This window comes from Eleginops maclovinus, chromosome 23 (assembly GCF_036324505.1).
Source record: "Eleginops maclovinus isolate JMC-PN-2008 ecotype Puerto Natales chromosome 23, JC_Emac_rtc_rv5, whole genome shotgun sequence".
Taxonomy (NCBI): Eukaryota; Metazoa; Chordata; class Actinopteri; order Perciformes; family Eleginopidae; genus Eleginops; species Eleginops maclovinus.
In genome coordinates this window covers 12386359-12407614 of record NC_086371.1, presented here as the reverse complement: position 1 = coordinate 12407614, position 21256 = coordinate 12386359, and the positions used below count along the sequence as shown (strand labels likewise).

Sequence of the window (21256 nt, the reverse complement as noted above, 5' to 3'; positions counted from 1 at the left end):
TCTGCTGACATTTGTTTCCAAAAAAAAGGCTTTGCTCTACCCTCATGAGTTCAGGACTCCTTTTCCAAACGGAAGTTTATATGAATTCTTTAAGAAAATGAAAACACATTTGCATCAGCACTGGGTATTATATTGCCATGTGACTCCCTCACCATTAATAAAACTGCTTTATTCTATTGACAGCTTTTGCTCAGTCCTTAAAATACACAAAAACGACAGCATTGTTCTGGGGCTGAATTTGTCAGGTGAAGAAAAATGAATATGTCTGTGCAGTAACAGTGTAAACAGACTAAAGCTCACAATGATTTTGGAACATGCTTTAGTGAATGTGAGCAGAATAATTTGTAGATCATATGAAGAAGATTAAATTGGTGAAATAATTCAATAAGAATGAACAATTTTGTTATGTAACGCTCATTCAGGATGGTCCAAAGGAAGCTGCTTAAAAATGATAATCCAGGAGAGGAATAGACATTTTCCAGAAACCTCCCTCAAGCATGTTTTCAACCCTTTTCACTAATATTACGCAGCCTTCGAAAGAAACCTAAACTCCAGCCTCCATGACTTCCGCTGGCCTCCTCCTTTCTGGCTGAGCAAGGACGATAGTTAAAATCACTGAGCACCAGCCAAAAAACTCATTTGTAATAAGTTATCAATCTTCAAAAGATTTCCACACAATATAAGGTACCTTATTACACACAGTGGTTTAAAATTGAGTTCTAGTTTCAATGTAATCCAATCCATACCAACAATAATGCCTGCTTTACTATGTGGGAACCTTCTGTTGGATTTACCTGCAAAATGTACAAATTTCATTGAGGTTTTAAGAATGATCTAACAGATTAACAAAATGCCCAAAAGTTTTTCAAGGGCTGGGTGTACCTTCAACAAGTTATAAAATGCAGATCTTAGGTTTCTTACTCAACCAATTAAATCCCCAAACACTGGCCCACAAAAAGTCCTCTGCCTGGCTTTGAGCTATATAAGTGAAGCAGCCTCAGGCAAACTGTAGGACTTTTTATTATATGGGGTCTTTATTACATCTATTATGTAGAAAATGCTCAATACTGATTAAGAATGCACTGCATATTTGACTTTTTGATGTTTCTGTGTTTGACGCATGCAGCCGCATCCTATTGGTATCAGTATGCCTCGTCTAGATGTTACCCTTTGTTTTGGTTGTTTTAAACGAGGTGATAAAAGCACATGGGCTAAGTTAGCCTCCCTCTGTTTGGTAATGACTTAAGGAGTCACATCTTACGTTATTCTGTAATGTTGGGAAGTCTCTGCTCATATATCAGCACTGAACTGTACAGACATCTCTACTGCTGCTGTTAAAACCTGCCATGTTAAATGTTTGAATTGTGCATTTTCTTTCGGCTTCAGTACCTTGTTAAACATTATAAATAATGAAATTAGATACTATATGAATAGATGTTACAGTGGAGCATCCCATACCCATTAGGTGGTCTTGTTTGTTATCAAATCTCAGTTTACAATCTTCTCTGCTAGATGAATGCTTGTTATGGATTCCAACATTGAATGAATGCATTAAAGGTGCAACTTGTTTTAGGTAACACTCAATGGGCATGGACAGTGAGGCCCCCACCCCACACAGTGAGGATTGCTAAGGCACCATCCAGATCCATATGGTCAGTGATATTTTGTGGAATTATTGGATAAGTGTGGGCCCTTGGTTTGTCTTAAACTCAGTGATTTGTCAATATCCATCACGGCAGAAATTCTTACAGCACATGCAGCTTTCAACAACTCCTTCGAAGATAGTCTCTCCTGTGGCATATATGTCAATTTGTCTGGTGATTTATTTGTTGGCTAACAGGGCTTGTATCACCTAACTCATTCAAGGTAGACAGAGTGTAAGAGTGTGTGTATGTGTGAGTCACAGAGAGAGAGAGAAACAGACTATGCTATGCAATCATACTTGGCTTGCATCTACTCACACTGTAATGGGAAAAGCAGCGTGCAGGCATAACTCTTATGAGAAAACAGGGAAAGATGAGAAAATAAGTGGGTCAAGCGCTAGGCGTGAGGGGCAGAACTGGCAAAGAGGACCCCACAGAAATCAATGCACTTCTCAAGGCTTGCTTTGGTAGGATATCGAACATCCAAAAAGTGTACTGTGGTGGTAAATGACGGGCTAAAAGCTAGAGGTTCCCTATCTGAGTTTGATTATACCATTCCCAAGGCGCTTTTTGTCATCAGATCTTGTGAGATAAGTATTATAATAGTTGTATGTTTTTGCTGTTACAGTAAATGCTTCTAAAATTGCCGGCCATTATAACACTCTCCTAAGATAGAAGAAATAATACATCACTGGCGTTCTGGTGTTAAAGAAGCTAATTGTTCTGTCAGTCCTTGAGCAAATGTAAGCTGGCTTTCAAGGCGATTACAAAAGGTTTTAAAAATAATAATAGCAAAGCGACAACACTTACAATACCAATTTCATATTAATTTTTTTTAGTCTGACCTTCATTTACTGTCAGGTTCACACTCTTATGAAGCATTGTTGTGATTTGTGGGCGTGAAAAACATTTGGAAGAAAGCCTTGACCCTTCAGAGAAATCCTGGCGAGGTTCTTAACTGTTTTGCAGTTGATTAATTTGCAATTATGTTTATTGTATTTTGCTCTTGGCTATAAGTCAACTAGGAACAAATAGCTTGTTAGAGCTTAGCAGAATTATCACTTATTTACTTAAGTAGCACTATACATTGTATGACTAAATGAATGCCAATTTAGAAAATGAATACATGCATTCATCTATATAAAAATTATATGAGCAAATTATCTCAGAAATCTGACCTTTATGATAATACAATGGGAGATCACACTAATTCAATTTAATTGTGATTGCCTCTCATATTAAATGGGTATTTCCTCCACTTCCAAAATAGGATATTCCCAGTGCTTTTTACACTTTTTTTTAATATAAAGATGTCTAAATCACATTAGGCTCCAGACGGGAGCCTAATGTGATGTGATTGTTATGTGTGTCAGGCAGGACCACTAACTTAAGCTTTCTCACATCGTCAAAACACCCCAAAAGGTACGTACTTCTTAGTGTTGTTTGTTTTCCAAATTATTGTGAAAGTCTGATAATTAATTTAAATTAGCCTAAACTACTCTTGTCTATAAATGTTTATATAACTTAGATTCCTAGTGACATGTTGAAACCTTTTGGGGCTTTTGGCTCAATTACCAGGGGCGCTGCTGTGGGAAATTGCAAAGTGCTCCTTCACAAAACCTCCTTTAGATAAGACAGCTCTTTTTCTATAAAGGGGATCAACATATAGAATCCCTTACGCACACAACACAAAATTGACCATAATTGGGACCACTCTAAATACAAAATGGAACACTTTCTGTAGAGCAACCATCCGTGTTTGAATCATAGGTGACCTCCACTGTCTGCTACATCGCTCTGTCTTTCCCTGTCTCCCAACTGCAATGACATTTTCCTATCAACTTCACAATTTAGCTCATGATAGAGATATTGTATTGCCTATTAATTTATTACACATAAAGTATTGATTTTGATCCAAACATACGTGTGTGCACTAAGTATAGAATCACACTACTCTATGGTGATTTTGTTACTGTTAACTCTTCCTGTTAAATCCTTATAAATCAAGGCTATTTTATTATGTTCCGGCACCAGGCACAACACCTAGCAATCAGCACTCTGTGATGGTTTTACAAATGAGCTTCTACAAAATTGGAGCAAATGATAAAATGAGAGAATGATGATAGAACTTTTCCAGAATCCTCAGGGGAGGATTCAATATTTCAATGTCATATCCACTTTATATAGTGTTTCAATTTGATTTTGGTCAGCGCTTTAATGTGACATAAAACACCGTGGGTCCAGTTCATGGGGGGAAAGAAATCCCATTTACAAATTGTGTCCTCGTTTGTTAGTGCCACGGCACCTCAATTACCCAGTGAGCAGGTTTTTATTTATTCATGCAGACAAAGTCACGTATTCATGAGGATTAACCCGAAACTCGCTCATAGACTGGCAGGCACAGATTGCATATTTTACCATATGAGGAATAGCTGACGCGTTAACCCTCAGAAGATTGAGAGAAAGCAAGATGAGAGAGGGAGGAATGGCTGCCTGAGCCTTTGGGTCACTGCATGGTGAGTTTCACTAACTTTATTCTGATTTGTGTTTTCAGGAATATATAAGAGGGTATTATGAATAATATGTGTGCAGTGGAGAGTGTTTTGGCCTAGGAGAAGTGAAAGAGCATATGGTGCTATGACACGAGACAGGAAATATTTCATCACTTTGTAATCCTATATTTTGTCTCCCCCTATGGAATATGGGATTGGTATCTTAAACCCCAGAAACTATTTGAAAGGAACTATTGTCTGAACAAATCAAAATACAATATCCACATCCACGGAAAGAAAACAGACAATAAAGGCATCAATTCCTGTAACTAAAAAAGTCATACAGCGTTGCACTGAATGCCAACAAAATACATTCCCATCAGATTAAACGTACTCTCTCCGGAAAAAATCAAATCATCCTAATAGCCAAACTTCTCTTCAGAAATTGTTAGGGAAATCCTCTGTCCCCTGTCATATTACCAACATTTATCAGGATGCAGCTTAGCCATTACGTCTGGGGGTTTATCAAATTATCTACTAGCAGAATGGCCGAAAAGGGACACATTACAACCAGACGACTTTGTCTGAGCTGCTGCAAAGCAATATTCCGGGATGCAGTAGCAACCAAAAGCAAATTATGGTGAACATAACACAGAGTTCAGTGGAGCGTTAACAGAATGGATGGCCCTATCCTGATTTTCTATCTGTTGGGACAGATGTCCCTAAGTCTCTGTAACTCGTGAGGTGGACGGCCCTGTAAGCTATGGCAGATGCTCCAAGGTAAGACAGATGGATTTTGCCAAGTTTGTGTGGAAGCATGCACATTTTTCACTTTTGGAAAATTAACATTAATAATTTATAACACAACAATAGTCTGAGAAATGCCTCGTTACAAAGAGGAACACTTAGTGATAGGTCCTCAATGTGTGATGTCATATGACAATAAACATAATGCAAACGTTTTTATGGCATAACTATTTTATATTATATATAATATATTGCATACAAATATATTTTTAAGGTGTTTTACATGAATAATACATCTGTAGAATATACTTCATTGATTGCTGGATTTCAATGACAAAACACGGTATTCAACACTGAAGAAAACTAAAAATGCACCCAATGTGTCAAATAAATGGTCTCTTTTGAGTTTCTTTGAAGACAAAAAACTGTAATAATAAGTCCACTCTGAGCAATCAACGAAAAAATAGCGTAAGAAGAGGCATCCATCCACTGCCTTTGATGACTATGGTTGTCTTTCTCTCTGCATTAATGTGCAGCGTGATTATTGGACGTGTGGGTGTATACGTATATTAAAGTAAATGAGCGCCTGCTCGAGATCACACAGGCAAGTGCTGCGGCACGTGAATATGTATGAACGTATGCCTGTTATATTCAAATCTCGTCAGCTGCTGACAAGTAGCCCAAAGCCAGTATTTCACAAACACCATACCTTTTAATACACTGTGATATCGAGCTCCTATTGTTAGGTAATTGCCACTGATGCAGAAAAAAACAAACAATATTTCATTCAACACAATCTGTGCTAAACTGAAATCAATGAGGCTGAATAGTGTGATTAAAATTTGATCGGATCACTGACGACCAACAATGACAACAAACACAGAACAGGGCTCTTTCATTTTTGAACAGACAAAGCCGCTCAGTGGTTGAAATGTTGTTCAGTTTGGCCAGGATAATGGAAGTCTATTGATCTTTAGAGATTTACCCTGAAACCCAAACTTTTTGTCAGTACTTTGCATTAATTTGGGTGAAAAGCAGTGACTCTAAGCGAGACCTGCTTTTAGAGACTTTTCTGTTTTAGTTTTGGAACGTACTTTTGTTTGCTGTGTTTATGTTTGATCTCCTTCAGCAGGAGAACCATGCTGAAGAAGAATCAGTGAGTGGAGGCTTTCAAAGACCCTTAGGTTGTCAATGGTAGTGTTTTGTGCTCCTTAGTTGTACAACGTGGGAGGTTTGTTCACCCAGATGCAGATCAAGGTGGACGTGTATGTATGTGCTTGTTTATGCCTGTTTTCTTTGTTTGCCTGGTGCTTGAAGTCTCTGCGCTGTGCATCTGTGAAAATAATAGTGATTAATCAAGTTACCAAACACAAAATACGATTTAAAAAAAAATGTGTTACAACAAGAGCAGATAAAAAACAGAAGAGAGGAAAAAAGTAGGTCAGGGTTAAAGCTTAAAGTATGAAGAAGTTGGACTTTAAACAGAAACATTCCTTGCAACCATTTCTCTATTATTCTCAGCAGATTAATTAAAATGAACATTTAAGAAACATTTAGTGTTCCTTTTAACAGAACACACTGTATACTGTATAAGTCTGGTCCACTTTATTTTGTAAAACAGTGTAAACACTGAACTGCATTATGTTTCACTGTAAGACTAAAAGAGTCCTTGTTCGACAATTCTTTTGCAGTTTTTACATTTTCTTTTATTCCTTTTATTTGTTATCTGTCTATTTTCCTTCATCTTGAACATTATTGTTTGTGTTTTTCCTGTTAGGACAGTCATAATAACAATGAAAGATCTAACAAATCTTCAAGGAAACAACATTTTAAGAAAGCTTTCAGTAATCAGTTCCTCAAGGGAGGATTTCAGGTGTGCATTCAACATGTATAAGCAGTTAAAGTTCAACTGAGAAGGTTTTCTATGGTGTGTTATATGGGCCTGCTGCTTCAATCATCCTTCATACCATGAAATACAAGCCAGCATGAGACCCCATGGCACCTCTGTCCACACCACCATGTGTTGCATTAGGGGTGTATTATGGCACGGACCAGTGACTCCCAGATGCGACAGCAGGGCTGATCATCAATTATTATACCTCAGTGGATCAAAATGAGCATATCCGCTCAATCCAACATCCCCAGAGCTGGCCTGTGGTGGCTGAGCGACGGCTTAGTGCACCTCCAACCCCTCAACCCCCCGTCCACCATCCCCTCTGCACCTGTATGCTCAGCGACACCAGCCTGAGCCCTTGCTGAGGCAGTGGGACATGCCTCAAGACAACATCTGCCTCCCCTTGGTGACCTGCCGAGTTAAGCCAACTGCAGAATCAAGGGCACGCTTGCAGAGGTCCCTGATTTTATCATAACAAAGATTTTGCTGCCGCTGCTCCCTGTTACTGGCTTCAGGAGACGTTCCAGTCTATTTCTGCTAACACTGTGAGCTCACTCCGTCTAACACTTTTAGTCTGTATTTATTTCCCTTTCTTGCCTTTTCCATCTAAAATGAACACTAAAGGATACACCAACTTTTCAACATATACATTGTATGCTGTGCATATGACCAATAAAACCTTTGAACCAACTTCCAGATTTACTGTATGTCTGTGAAGCCATCCCCTGCTAGTTTTACAAAAACTGATTTTAACAATATATTTTAGAAACTTCAAAGGAAATTATTTCATGCCCAATATTGGAAATATGCCATTTCTTTTTGTTAATCCAATTCTTGTTTTATGCTAACCATCGGTTCCGTGAGGATTTAGCTCTTGTGAGGGTGCTGAATTAGTCGGCATGAGGGAGCCTCTGTATGACAGATGTTTGGCACTTGAAATCCAGAGGGACCCCTGGCTAAATGGAATCAGGACAAATCAATGCAATCACGAAGGTGTCTAGGGGAAATGGGGACAAAGGGACACAGTCTGTCTGCCTGCCTCACAAGAGCTTCTGGCGATGCCCGACCACCAGGTCCGTTTCTGCTTCTGCATGGGATGGCAGACAGCTGACTGACCTCACAAGTGCTACATTGCCTTGAGGTTCCCAAGGATGCCGGACATAGAGTCCAGGCAGAAGTGCCCAGAAACTTGACCACAGTAGGCTCACATCAAGAAGGTTTATGTGTTCGGAGCCAGGTCCCTCAAAGGCCCCATGGTATTTTATGGTAGCCCAAAAATGTCCTGCGGGGCCTACCTACAAAATCTACTCACTCAGCATATGCCATCTTAAAAAGTGCATCCCTTTTTTTATGCTCTCATTTAGCACAGTTTCTTTCTTTTCTTTGCCACACTCTCACTCCATTTGTCAAAATTATCAGCCTGTGAGTGGTCTCTGACGTGATCCATTTGTCTGTGAATACCAATTTATCAACCAGTGCATGCATTGATCTAGTGGGGATAGGGCCCTATACAGTGCAGTTTGAAAAAATCCCATTCATGGATGTGCATTCAATACACGGATTAAATCACTGCGGTATCTCAGGAAGCAGATTAAAAACATACTGTAACCTGCATGCTTTATTATATACCACCCAATTGAATTAACTGCTGGTGTAGTGCTTTGTGAGCTGTGTGTGTGTGTGTGTGTGTGTGTGTGTGTGTGTGTGTGTGTGTGTGTGTGTGTGTGTGTGTGTGTGTGTGTGTGGGTGTGTGTGTGTGTGTGTGTATAATTTATTGCAATTTTAAGCACGTGCTTGCGAAATTAATGATTTCACAGGAAAATATTGCATTTCCCCTGAATGACACATTTTTACTTGAAATATGTTAATACGTGAAATATAGACAGATGGCATCATAGTTGTAGCCGTCTGTCATCATATCATTGATGTCATTGCAGCAATACTGCAGCTATCAGTGTAAATTGAATCTCCTCAAAACTGCAGTTTATCTCATAGGGAATTCTTATTGAAAAATAAGCCAGGGAAAAGCAGCAATGTAATTTTATATTGGTCACAGCATGCCGCTCTCTAAACAAATCTCACTTGTTTTGTTCCCTCCTTCGCATCCGTCAGCATGCTTGTAACATTCATTTTGCCATGATGCATCAATAAACACGCACTTTTTAGGACAACGAGCTTTAAAATGGCTTAGCCAAACTCTATGTTTCGAGCCTGGCATGTTGTTCTGCAGCATATCAAGACAACCCAGGTCAATAACATTAAAGGCTGAGAGGGTTGGTGAAAATACAACCCCTGTGATGCTGTGGTCCGCTCAGCCTTCAGGAGACATATTGATGCACAGTTATTTTGGTCAATAAGTCCTTCTGAGCAGAGGCCATCCTTATCCTTGAGACCGACTGCATGTGAAAAATGAGAAAGGGATGAGACCATGCATTTTAATCTGTCTGTGGCGCTATACTGTATCTTAAAAGGGGTAAGAAGGGATGGTGGGGGGGATGGAGCGTGTGGGGGGGAGACAAAGAAGGAGGGAGAGAGATGCACATCCTCTAACCCAGACTCAGCCTCTCTAATGCAATTGTTGACAACAAACCATTCCACCGGTTATAGGGAAATGTAACACCTCCATATCGGTGCATAATGGCTTTAATGAAATATGAAGCAGGTTGACCTCTGACCTCATGACATCATTTTATACAACATAAAATCTCAAATTAGATGTTAATACTTTTTAATACAAACAATTTTCCTTTTTAAAACAACATAAAAGTTTGAAAGAGATGAATTTATTGTTTTTTAAGGCACTGGAAATGAAGTGGGACATAAAGCAATGCGTTGGATTCTATTTTAACTGGGAATTGCCCTGTGTGTACTTTATGTATACTGTACAGTGTGTGTATGTGTTTAGGTGTATATGTTGTGTGAGCAGGGTGGGGTAGCTGGGAGGGACAGGAGGAGTTAAATTGCAGTGGAAAATGTTAATGCAAACAAAAGCTCTCAAACTAAAAATTAAAAGCAGTTGGGATTTTTGTAAAAAGCTATCTATAACAAATGGCCTTGAATAAAACATTAGCACATCTATATTTTATAGCTTCCCATGTTTTCCTCCTGCTTCTGAGGGGAGTGAGAGTTTCTGCTCTTTCAGACAGGTATAACCTCGGCTCATCACCCTGAAAGGACAGCGTGGTTCTTTAAGAAGTGTTGGAAGGTTTGTGGTGTCCAGATCTGTGGTGGGATTTCTTCAAAGTTTAAAGTGATTTCAAAATGAGCTGAGAAGCTCTGACTTTTTACAGTTTTCTGGCTGCATGACTTCAACCAGATTCAATTAAACAAGAATAAAAATATAAAAAAACGTCGTTGTTTTTGCATGATTTTCATTGCGGATGGTTGTTATTGTTTTTAATGATGTAACTGATATCGTATCAGCTGCATGGAATCAAAGACCAAAGAAGTTCACTACTCTTGAACCTAGCATTTCGCAGGTTTAATAAGCAGCGGAACCATATTGTGGTTTAGGAATCACAGAGTCACTGAAATGGAACAAAGTGAATTGCTGGCTGGGGCTTTGAGCCTACATCCTTGTTTGAAGTCTCTGCTATCCCTGCCGAGTTCAGAATACATTGTCCAGAGACAAAATCAAAACTTGGCAGCTATTGATCCCTTCCCCAACCAGACACCAGACTTACTGAACATGTTAACAGCTTTGAAATGAGTATTTTAATTGTACTGGTCTTTGAGAAGCCCACTCAAGTCACAGGGCTGCTCAGTGTTTTTGAAGCAGCAACTTTAGCTTTCTCTCCTAAAAACAAGCTGAAAGAGTATTTATATCACACATCAGGGCATTACCAAATATTGCATCAAAATAATAATTAATGCTTTAGTAACAAAAAAATCTGTTTCTGGTTTTAAAGGTTTAATAACCCACAACATTTTTAAATACAATAACCAAATAAAGAGAAGTTAATTAAACCAGCCAAGTAGTAGATATAGCTGTTGAAAAACAAAAAAAGCCCACAGCAAGTGTGTGTCACTGTTTTCACTCTAATCACTGTCAGGTCTGTTTCAATTAGATGTGAAGTCAGCTATCAACACTCTTAAGTGTTATTTCCTTCAGGTTCCGACAATGAAGCACTTACAATACTATTGAAACTGTGAATGCCTTAATCCCGAAATCTAACATCTTTTCCCAGCATGTTCCGTATAGATCTAGATGTTTGTACCACAAAGCCCCTGTCTCAACTTCACAGAGGACTTTGGCAGGGCAACAAAGAAGGGGCCTAATACTCTGGAAAAGGAGGTTTCTAACATGACACTTCTCAGTCGTTTGAAGGAGGGTGGAGAGAGATTTCTTCGAGCTGAGTTTACTCCATCAGATCAATAGCTCGTCTCTCTCTGAGACAACTGGTGTGGCATTTGAACCAGATAAAACAAGGGTTCCCCTCCATCTCACCTCTGAGAACTGAGCGCTTCCACCAAATCCCAATCAGTTGAGAAGGATACAGATGAGTCCATCTAAATCCCCTTCTGACTCAGCGTTAGACCCCCAGTGGTCAAAAACAAGAGAGGGAATAAAAATATCTGAATCATCTTAAAAGGAAAGGTCTAATCTATGTAGGTTAATACTCACTGTTGCTTCATTTAGATATGTTGCAGGCCCACTGGGGCAGCTGTAAAAAGTTCTTTGAGCCAGAAGGCACAAAGCCTTTTTATTTATTTATATGCGGGGGAATATATAGCGAGAAGCAAACTGCTGCAAATTATGTGAAAAAAAAGGAGTTGAAAAAAGTTATCTTTTTCTAGTAATGCGGCCTATTCTAAAGGAATAGGCCGCATTACCATTTTATGTGAGGCATGAATAAAATATGCACGCCACAGCCAGCATATCTCTGATAACATGACAATTTGTAAGGTCATGATGTGAAATGAATGAGAAATGCTCCCTCCCATCTCTCAACAACCACCAGCGATTTACCCTTAAGCAGCATACTTCATTCTTAATTACTTTAGTGAAGCTGCTCATTTGTCAGCAGCAGATGACGAGATGGGCTGGCAGGAGTAAAAGGTTGTGCTAAGTGTGTAAATGTGTAGAAGGCCATTACTATCAAAGAGAATGCCTGCTCAGCCAACTTAACATGAAAAAAAAGTTGTCAAGCCTTGCAGTCTTACAGTTCATCATCTTTTTAACCTATGGTCAGCCAATTATCAGTAAACTCCTACAATGCTGGACTTTAAACTCTCTGAACAAGGGGTCTTCTTCGCCTGTGCGTGTCAGCCTAGTCTTTCCCCCTGGTCGTTGATGACATTGTAACACTAATTACAGCTAATTGTTCAATGCTGAATGGATTTAGTCACATTGCAAATGATATGCCATTGGTCAGTGTCACAATGTTTCCACAGAAAAATTCAATGGGGAATGGAAATTTGCACAAATGAATGTAATTAAGAAGCACATTCATTACTTCTAATTGCATATGAGAACCCTCAAAGTGAAACTGAGATTGGACTCATATGAATAATTAATGCGGCTAACTCTACTGAACACGTTGTTGCCGTCACATAATGATGTGCTAAACTATTGGTATGTATGACAAAATGTAGCGCTTCAGTTTTGCAACATGGTTGGTCCTGCCTTGTCTAAGAGTTCCAATCACAACCATGCAACTTCTTTAAGGACTTTAATGAAATCCCTTTATTCATGGACAGATTGTGTCTAGACAGTTGAATTCCAATCTTAGCGCTGGTATTGGCGGCCAGACATACTGGGTAGAGTCAGTGTTTGAGAAATATTAAAAATTCAAGTAGTCCCTGTACACTAGATCAAGTCAAGTGGCCTTTTCCAACCGAAGTGAAAAAGTGCAGTTATAAATCAGTCAACTGGAAACTCAGTCTGAGAGCTTTTATGAAAATGTTGGATGTACAGAAATCAAAGAGTTAGGATCGTAAACCCCACAAAGTATGAACTTAGCAAGCCTTTAATCAGATTATTTGTCTGCAGGCATTAGGAATTATATACTTTTCTATAAAAGCCTCAGACACAAACTTGCACAAAGTAAAACATAATTTAAAAATCAAACAACATTTTCGATTGATATCTGTTATTTGATGAAGCGATTCCTTGTTGTTAAAAATGGTTATTTTATAATACACTGTGCAGCACATTTAAAACTATAATCTTATTATACTTGCAGTGTTTAAAAAGGATTGGCTTATTTTAATAGCAGATTTAGATCTTAGACAGACAAGGTGTAAGCTGGTCATTTCAAAGCCATATGCCACAGATTAAGATACGGCACAATACTAAACGGAATTTTCACGTTTCTTCTGGAGACTAATGCAGTGCTTCAAAACTGCCTGTAGTGAGCTGCTTGTAAGTGGGGGAAAGCAAAAGCTCTTAAATCTCTCAGCTCTGACAACAGGAGAAAGAAATAAGTATATTACAAATCGCCCAGAGAACAAAATTGTGTATTGTTTGAAAAATGTGAAGGATTTAGACTCAGGGATTTGCTCTCACTTTGCTGCACTTTGTCTGAGGGCTTAGCTCTGTTTGCTGTTCATGACATGATGATTCCCATCATGCACAAATAATGCTTTTCAGGACTTCATACGGTCAAGAACAGATTGAAAAAATAATAACGGCACACAAATAAAAACACAGGATTTAATCATTCAATTGCAAACCTTAACTGATCACAAGTGCAGTCACACAGTTCAGAACAAGGCCACTGATGATTACAAAAACCAAAATCCACTGGAAAAGGAGTTTGTGAGGCAACATTGGTGGAAATAGATTTTTTTTAAATCAATTTTGTATTTTTACTTTTACAAATAAACAGTGCACTTAGTGAATCCAGGATCAGTCATTCAATGCAAATGCCTAGAAGGTGGTTCTTTGTAAAACTGTGCCGAGGATGCCACTGAGTCAGTATGTAAGCTGAAATAGTACTTCCCTTCATTTCGAGGGAAGAGATGCATCGCATTTCAGTATGCATTCCAGTTTTTGATGTGTTGATGAAGTGTTGCAATTTGGCCCAAAAGGACAGGTACAATTCATCATGCTTAATTGTTCTGGATGTGTAGATCTGTAAAAGCCAGCTGTAAGACGTAGGGGGGTTGGACATAAAAACACACATGCTAATGATATTAATTTGGAGCTTTTATCTATTTGTCGAGACAGAGGAGGAAATATCAAAACCTTTGGAACATTGTGTGACAAAGGCGGCGACAGCACAAAGACTGATGGCGGGTGGTGAATTAAGCCTGGAGGGGGGAGCAAGAGCCCATAAAATGAACAGCCGCCTAACTCATAAATAATAGAAACATAATATGTCATATGAACTTTATTTCAAGAGTGGGTGGTCTAATAAAGATGCAGGTTTAAGAGGAGTTGAGAAATTCATTGTCATAAGAAGGCCACATGGCTTGCCTTTGGCACAGCCAATTATTCAGTGCAAGTTGACATTCTGGTCCAAACTGAAGCACCTTCACGAAACAATACCACGTTTGACTCCTGAAATTCTCTTTCTACCAACATGACTTTCAAGTATTTCAATCGCTTAGCTTATTTCTTCCTCTTCACTTGGAGCCTTTCCATTTCCTCTCCCCTCTTTCCACTTTTTCTTGTTCTCTCTGCTTTACAACACAAAATAAGAGATTGCCACCGCCATGCCGGCCTGGTGCTCATTGATAAAACCATATCGTATCCATCTTAGGCCACCATCTGTCACCAATGCACTCTTCTCTAAGATGGTCAACATCCACAGGACCCATCTCTCTTTTTAAACTGAGCAGCACAGAGTCAGGATTTATCTTTTAACTTCTGGAAGTAGAAAATGAAGCCAGATGAGCCAGGCGACATTCACTCTGTCTTAAAGTGAGAGTGTGCAAGCATGTGTTAAATCAGTGGCATCGAACATTAAATGAAGGACCTTTCTTGACTTAAGGTGAGAATATATGGGGTGTAAGGTATATTTACTTAAATTATAGAAATATTAAATATGAAATTGCTGTATGTCTTGGCAGCCTGGAAACTCAAGCAATATCTATATGAACACTGCATATTTTTACACATTCTATAAGGGATAATAAATAGCTTTTTTAATATTGATGAAATCCCTTCTCATGGTGTTTACTCAACTCTCAAATGCCTTAAGGTGCCTTTTTATTGTTATATTAGTAAGAATATATAAAATAACTAAAATTACTTTTCCAATTACCAACATTAAACTCTCTCTCAGTTCGTCTGTTAACACACTCTCACTCTCATTTATAATGCTGCAATTTGTACAAGTACACATGCATTTACTACATTAGCATGGTTTTTCTATCAAAAACTAATCCACTTCAACAAATATTACCCCAGAGAGAAAGTGGTTAATAAGTCCAGTATTTGAGTAAGTTTATGAAGTATGATATGTTTATGTCACTGAATATTAATGAGATGATGAGCAATTGCCTCTGTATGTGAATGAATCACATATATGAATCACTTCTGTCACTGTGGTGAATATATTAAAGGGAACAGCTGGGGAAGGAGAGGTTTGATCATTAGATGTATGTGTTTCTACTTGTGTTTATACACGTGCCTGGTGTGCAAATGTGTGTGTGTGACTGTGAGGGGAATGGAGGTCAGCTGGTTGTGTATAGCTATGTTGTAAAAGATTTCTTGCTGTAACTTATAAAATCTTCTTATTAAAAATAGACAAAAATCACATATGGAGCGGACAATTGCATGTACATGAACAGGAATCTATTGCCAGGATGTCACCCATCTTGTTAAATGTCTAACAAATTCATTCACAATCACACTCACACTGACACCCAAGCCCCGGACATGTCAAAGCAGGTGCTGGGGAGGCAGATGCATCAAGGAGTGTTGTCTCACTTACAACGATGACACAATGGCTATACTGCATGTAGGTGTATGCAAAGCAATCTATTTGTACCTGTCCTGTAGATGTTTTCTCAGCCGGATAGAATAAGAAAAAAAGAAACTTGTTTTTGTTGACAGGTAACTCTCTGCAATGGCTAATGCATTTCTAGCGATGATGCACATAGGCCAAAGGAGGAGTGAAGGTCTACACCTATCTGAGCCTCCACCAAGCCTGTAATATATGGCGCAGGGTTACCTCCAGAAAATAAAATCTAACCCACCAGGAGTAGAATATCAAGCCTGAAGTGGAGGGGGTTGGTATGTGACAAGGACAGTGATAGGGTACTCGGAATAGCCTTGTTCATGTTAAGGTGGAGCAAAATCCTTTCAGCAGCATCATTGGCATGCTGTTGGTTCACAGGCTTTGGATCCACACTATAGCTGGTGGAAAAACCCAGGGACCTCTGTGGTGTGTCTTAAGCACATTTATTTTTCCACTAAGCCAGTGATTTGAGCTATGATTATTTTTCTTCAAACTGTTGTTTATGTATGAGGAAAGAGTTGTGCATCCCATCATTCAATGGGGCTTTTTTATGTAGAACATCATTGGGCAGTAAGCCAGACAGTGACAGCTGTCTTCTGAATCATTTGAATAAATTGAGCAAAATAGTCCAAACTTCAGAGGTATAATTCCCCCATTGCTTATGTTACCACTGGACAACATCTGAAAAATACTTTCTCGCTAAATGAACTGTCGATATTAGATGCACTGTTGTGGAAGTTACAGTACACCTTTAATATTATTTTTGCACTCCCATGACAACAAATTTGCAGCTTGTTTTGATTGAATCCAATTTATTTGCATTTCAAATATGACTCTTTTCGGGGTTATAAATATCAAAAAGTAGAATTGACAAATATGGTACAAGGAACAGGAATTAATGTTTCTTTAAGCAGTGCAGTCCTGTGTTGGTGCAACAAAACCTACTTATCTAAAGAATGACCTCACAGAAACATTCTGTGTAGACATATTTATGTGAAACTAGCTTGGACTAGTTATTTTACTCAAGATTGTATCTTGTTAAAAGTTTGGAAGGAACTTGTGTTCCTATGATTAACACAGCTGTAATCCCTAGAAATTATGTTACCGCATAACAACACAGATGGCCACTTACAATATGTAGAAACAGCCAAAGAATATATAACGGAAATTTATAAAAATGAGAAACACAAAATATCACAATGCGCCTGCTGTCTGAGCAAAATTAAGTACTCACTAGATTCAGGGTCTGAGTTTCCATCTCCCTCGGTGCGGCTGTTAGGTGATGTTTGCTCATAGTACTCCTCCTGGGGGAAACTGAGGGGAAGGGGCTGGGTGGTGCTGGCCGTGCTGCTTGGCTCCGGGTCTCCCAGCCCGCTGTCACTGCAACTCTCTTGGGAACCGTCTGGAAGATGGAACGTCACGCGGCGCTGGGTCTGGGGCACACCAACAAACAGAAATGTTCCGTTAGAAACCCCTGTGTAAAATGTGCGAAAGGTGTACAAAAATAGGAAATACAACAGTGTCGTGTAGCTGAGAGTGCGATACACATCACTTATCATTAGGTGACAAGTTTGCGGACCGAAAAAAGAATGGCTGATGTTCTAGTACACTTAATAGGGATCTGTTTTTCTGAAGGTCAACCCAATAGTGTGATCTTAATTCAAGGACCCAAGCTTTAGAAGGGAAAACCATAAAGATCTTTTTTTTTATTATCAAGCAACATGTCTTCTAGGGCCATTGATTGTGCAACAACTCAAATACTAAGTACAGTAATACATATTCTACTAAAGAAAAAAAGGTTGGAAATAGAAGGAAATGTCCAGGTTGGGAGAGAATTTAGCTTTGACCACAAGTATAATGAAGAAGAAATGCATGGTGATGACAGTATTTAAATATGAAATTGAAAGGATCAAGATGTTCTTGATAACTTTAAAGATCATTATAAAAATAGTTTTTGTAGGGACAATGTTTGCAGTAGAAAGAAGTTCCATTGCAAACTATTCTAAGGACATTTTCTGAAGATACTCATTGTTGCTTTGTGGTAAACGGAAAGTACAAACAGTTGAAATTCCTTTCTTCTCAATTGCGATACAGGACCGACATACTGTATGTGAGATTGCAAAACCTGGTCATTCAAATCCGTAACTCACTGCAGGGTTACATCACAACAGCTAAGGGAATGACCAACCTTGTAAAGAGACAATGTCATCATCAGTTCAGAGTTTGAGATTCGACCTCAGATAGTGTTTGTCTTTTGTGTTTTCTCAACAAAACACTGACTAATTTATTGACCACAAGAGAGAAGGTATTTTAAATCCAGTCATGTCGTTCCTGAGATGCATGCACCTTGGAATGAAACTAAAAATCCTGATTTATAGCTGTTCTCTCTACTGCTAAAGACAGTCTTGGAACACTACCAACAACAAACAAAGATTATTAATGTCATAATGAGAGGGGACAACAAAGCTTGTTTATGGGTAAATGAGTAATGATAGATGGTTTTCACAAGGTAAATCCTTTCCTAATTGCATCAAGAGTTATTATTAAATAACGAACATTGCATCTATCATCTTTACCTGCTTTTAGTTGGAAAATATGGCAAAATTGCATCCTATCACCAGGGGCACTAATTGAAACAGTGACCTCATAACCCAAAAATGATTTCTGGTCTGTTGAGTCTAGTGAATTACTTTCCAGATAATAAACTCAGTAAAAGATTTATAATTGTGACTTCCCATCCTGATAAAGATTGGATGTGTATTAACAGGTTGAACTATGTCCTAGTTTCCCTCACCCAGTTTAGACACAAAAGAAGTGGAATGTGTGTGGAGGCTGAGACTTTGATTTGTAAAGTCTTGGGGATCACAGGAGTGTGGGCATTTTCTTCTGAAAGGTGCAGGCCTCTTTGATTTCTCTGGTGGTTTACAGAAGTTCATGTTGCGACCTTTCTTTGGAGCTAAAAAACAAAACAAACCCTGTGTGGGGAGTGATGGTTGCTATCATGTTAGCGATTCCTCCAGAAAACAAACCGCACAGTTACAATCATTCCTTTTGTGAGGCACTGTGCGTTCCGTGGATACCACTGATTCCATACTTTTCTAGTTTTTCTTATATCATTTCCCTCTCCTTTGACAAAAAAATGAGGAGCTAGGCGATCTGACTTAGCTTTGAGGTAATATCGGTAAAATTGTCACAGTGATATATTCTGTTGCTTAAATTCCTGTCTTCACATGACTCCCTGAATAGCATCATACTGCATCACACTGTATAGGAGCATAAAACACATAAAATATAATTACGCCCTCAGCTTCGGTTATTGCGGTGAATTTTATACATCCCGTTATTCAAACTGATAAGATTTTTTTTCAAAGCGAATATTACTATCTTGATTTTCTTCATCGCTGTAGCAAGAAGAGCAATATGCAAGTCCTGAATGAAAAAAACATCATTAACAGATGCTCCTTTACGCTCAGGAGAAGGTGATGAAAATACTTTACCGTAGCCACTATAGTGTGTAGATAAAGTACCTTTTGTTCTTTGATAAGACTAAATAAGGCTTAGAAAATTGGAGAGCAGGAGAGTGAAATAAAGTGTGCCACTAATGAAGGACAAACTGCCAAAAACTAAGTGCACAAAAAAAGCTTCATTTAAAAACTATCAGAGAGGGTTGACTAACCTAAATCCACACAATTAGCACTCTGAAAGCACAACTGAGTGGTTTTCAATGCTGTGATGTTGAAACAGCTAGCTTTTTATTCTATTTACTTGATTCATCTAGATCCTGAGACCACAAATCAGTGTGTGTGTGTGTGTGTGTGTGTGTGTGTGTGTGTGTGTGTGTGTGTGTGTGTGTGTGTGTGTGTGTGTGTGTGTGTGTGTGTACCAAATAAGAGTCAGATAAGAAATAAAGACAAAAAGGGCGTGCAGGCAAAGAAACAAACCAAAAAACACAGACAACCTTCAATCTGTGTGAGATAACTGAAAAACAAATGCTTTTGTTGCCGTTGCTTATATTGCAAAAATAAGACAGTAAAGAGGTATCTGTTTGTATGCACCACTCATTTCTGACCGATCTACCAATATCTTATGCAGGACTCCTTGGAATTTGTGCATATATTGCTGCCAAATGATGAAGTATATCTCTAAGGTTCGGTATAGAAAAAAGCGTTATTTCCACTCCTCATGCGATTTATTCAGTTCCTAAGACAGAGAGGAGAAGGATACCTTGTTGGCAAAATCATATAGTTCTGGCTGCCATGTTTGCCCACGCTTTTCAAGTAGTCTAAATATCTTCTTGTTCTCAAACAGCGTTGGCAGCTGTTTCTCCAATTACTTGAGGATGCATGCAAAAAAAAAGAAAAGTCCAGGTTCCAGCAAAAGAAAGAGCCCACTTATGGAAGGTTGGCAGCTCTACAAAAAGCAAGCTTCCTCTCCACATGACTCTAATTATTGGAAACTTGCTCCAACAATGGCATCCAGAATCTATTAGAACAAACAGCTGTCCGTGACAATTAGGACATAATCATTTTGCATAAGGGAGTGTGTTCATTTTAGATGGCTGTTTATTCAGGCCCGTTCAAGCTGGTGCAAGACGTTAAGAAAAGCCCCATTTGATTTCACAATGAACTTAATGCTAAGACATATACTCTAGAGCTACAATGTTAATTAGATTAAATACCATTAAATGGATGTGAATAAATAAAACTTATGCTGTCATAAGAATTGACTAAGGTGAATAAAACATCAATGTTGAAAGACAAACATGACCAACAAAAACAAACATTCAGGACTCAAGGTGAGTGTTTTACTAAGCATTATCACTTATTTAAAGAAGCTGCCAGAAATCCATAAAGCAAAGACAAGCTGCGGTAAGAGATATCAAGACCAAACAAAGCCCGTTCAGCCAGATAAAACACTGCCTTGAGAAGTATGTACACAGAGATAAAATGAACAGGAGAGATGGATGCCAAGTTCTACCATATGACAAGCCAGCCAATCCAAAACCCTCCCTCTGATAACCACCCAGACAATAGGCAGATTGGGCTGGATTCACACGTTACAGGATTAAAAGTCTGTTATATTTAGAATTAGAGGGAATAGCGGCCTACAATCTTGTCCTTTAGTAGGCAACATTGCTTTGAGCTTTATTAGGATAAACGTCCCCCCCCCCCCCCAACTACTGCTCTCTAGAAACAGTAAAGATTTCAGTCCGACACAGAGAAGTACTTCTTGGCTGACAACCACCTCACTTTGAGTGATAAACAGGGACCACTTAGGAGTGAATCAGGGGAGATTGGCTCTGCCATTTCAGATAAGGATCAGCTTGCGGGCACACCTAGACCTGCATAAATCTTTTCAGAGGAGATGGTGATTTGTCATGTCTCACATGTCTTTTAAGGAAGAAAAAATAATAAAAACAGCATTGGCAAGGTATTTCTCCCAAAAAAGGTTGTGCCACATGTTTCTATTCTGCTTGATGTCAAGATCGGGCAACATCCTGAAAAATCAGTTAGTCATTTCACTTTGCGGGTGTGTCCTTTCTTTTTGTACATGCTGTTCCAGCGCAGCCTA

At 38.8% G+C, this 21256-nt stretch overlaps 1 protein-coding gene across 1 annotated transcript in view; it reads right to left on the bottom strand.

Moving 5' to 3' along the window:
- Positions 1–21256, bottom strand: part of pcdh11 (protocadherin 11) — a 130749-nt gene that overhangs the window by 27831 nt on the left and 81662 nt on the right. Inside the window, 1 exon segment of the mRNA XM_063877297.1 lies at positions 16920–17118. Within this exon segment, the coding sequence (XP_063733367.1) occupies positions 16920–17118 (199 nt within the window).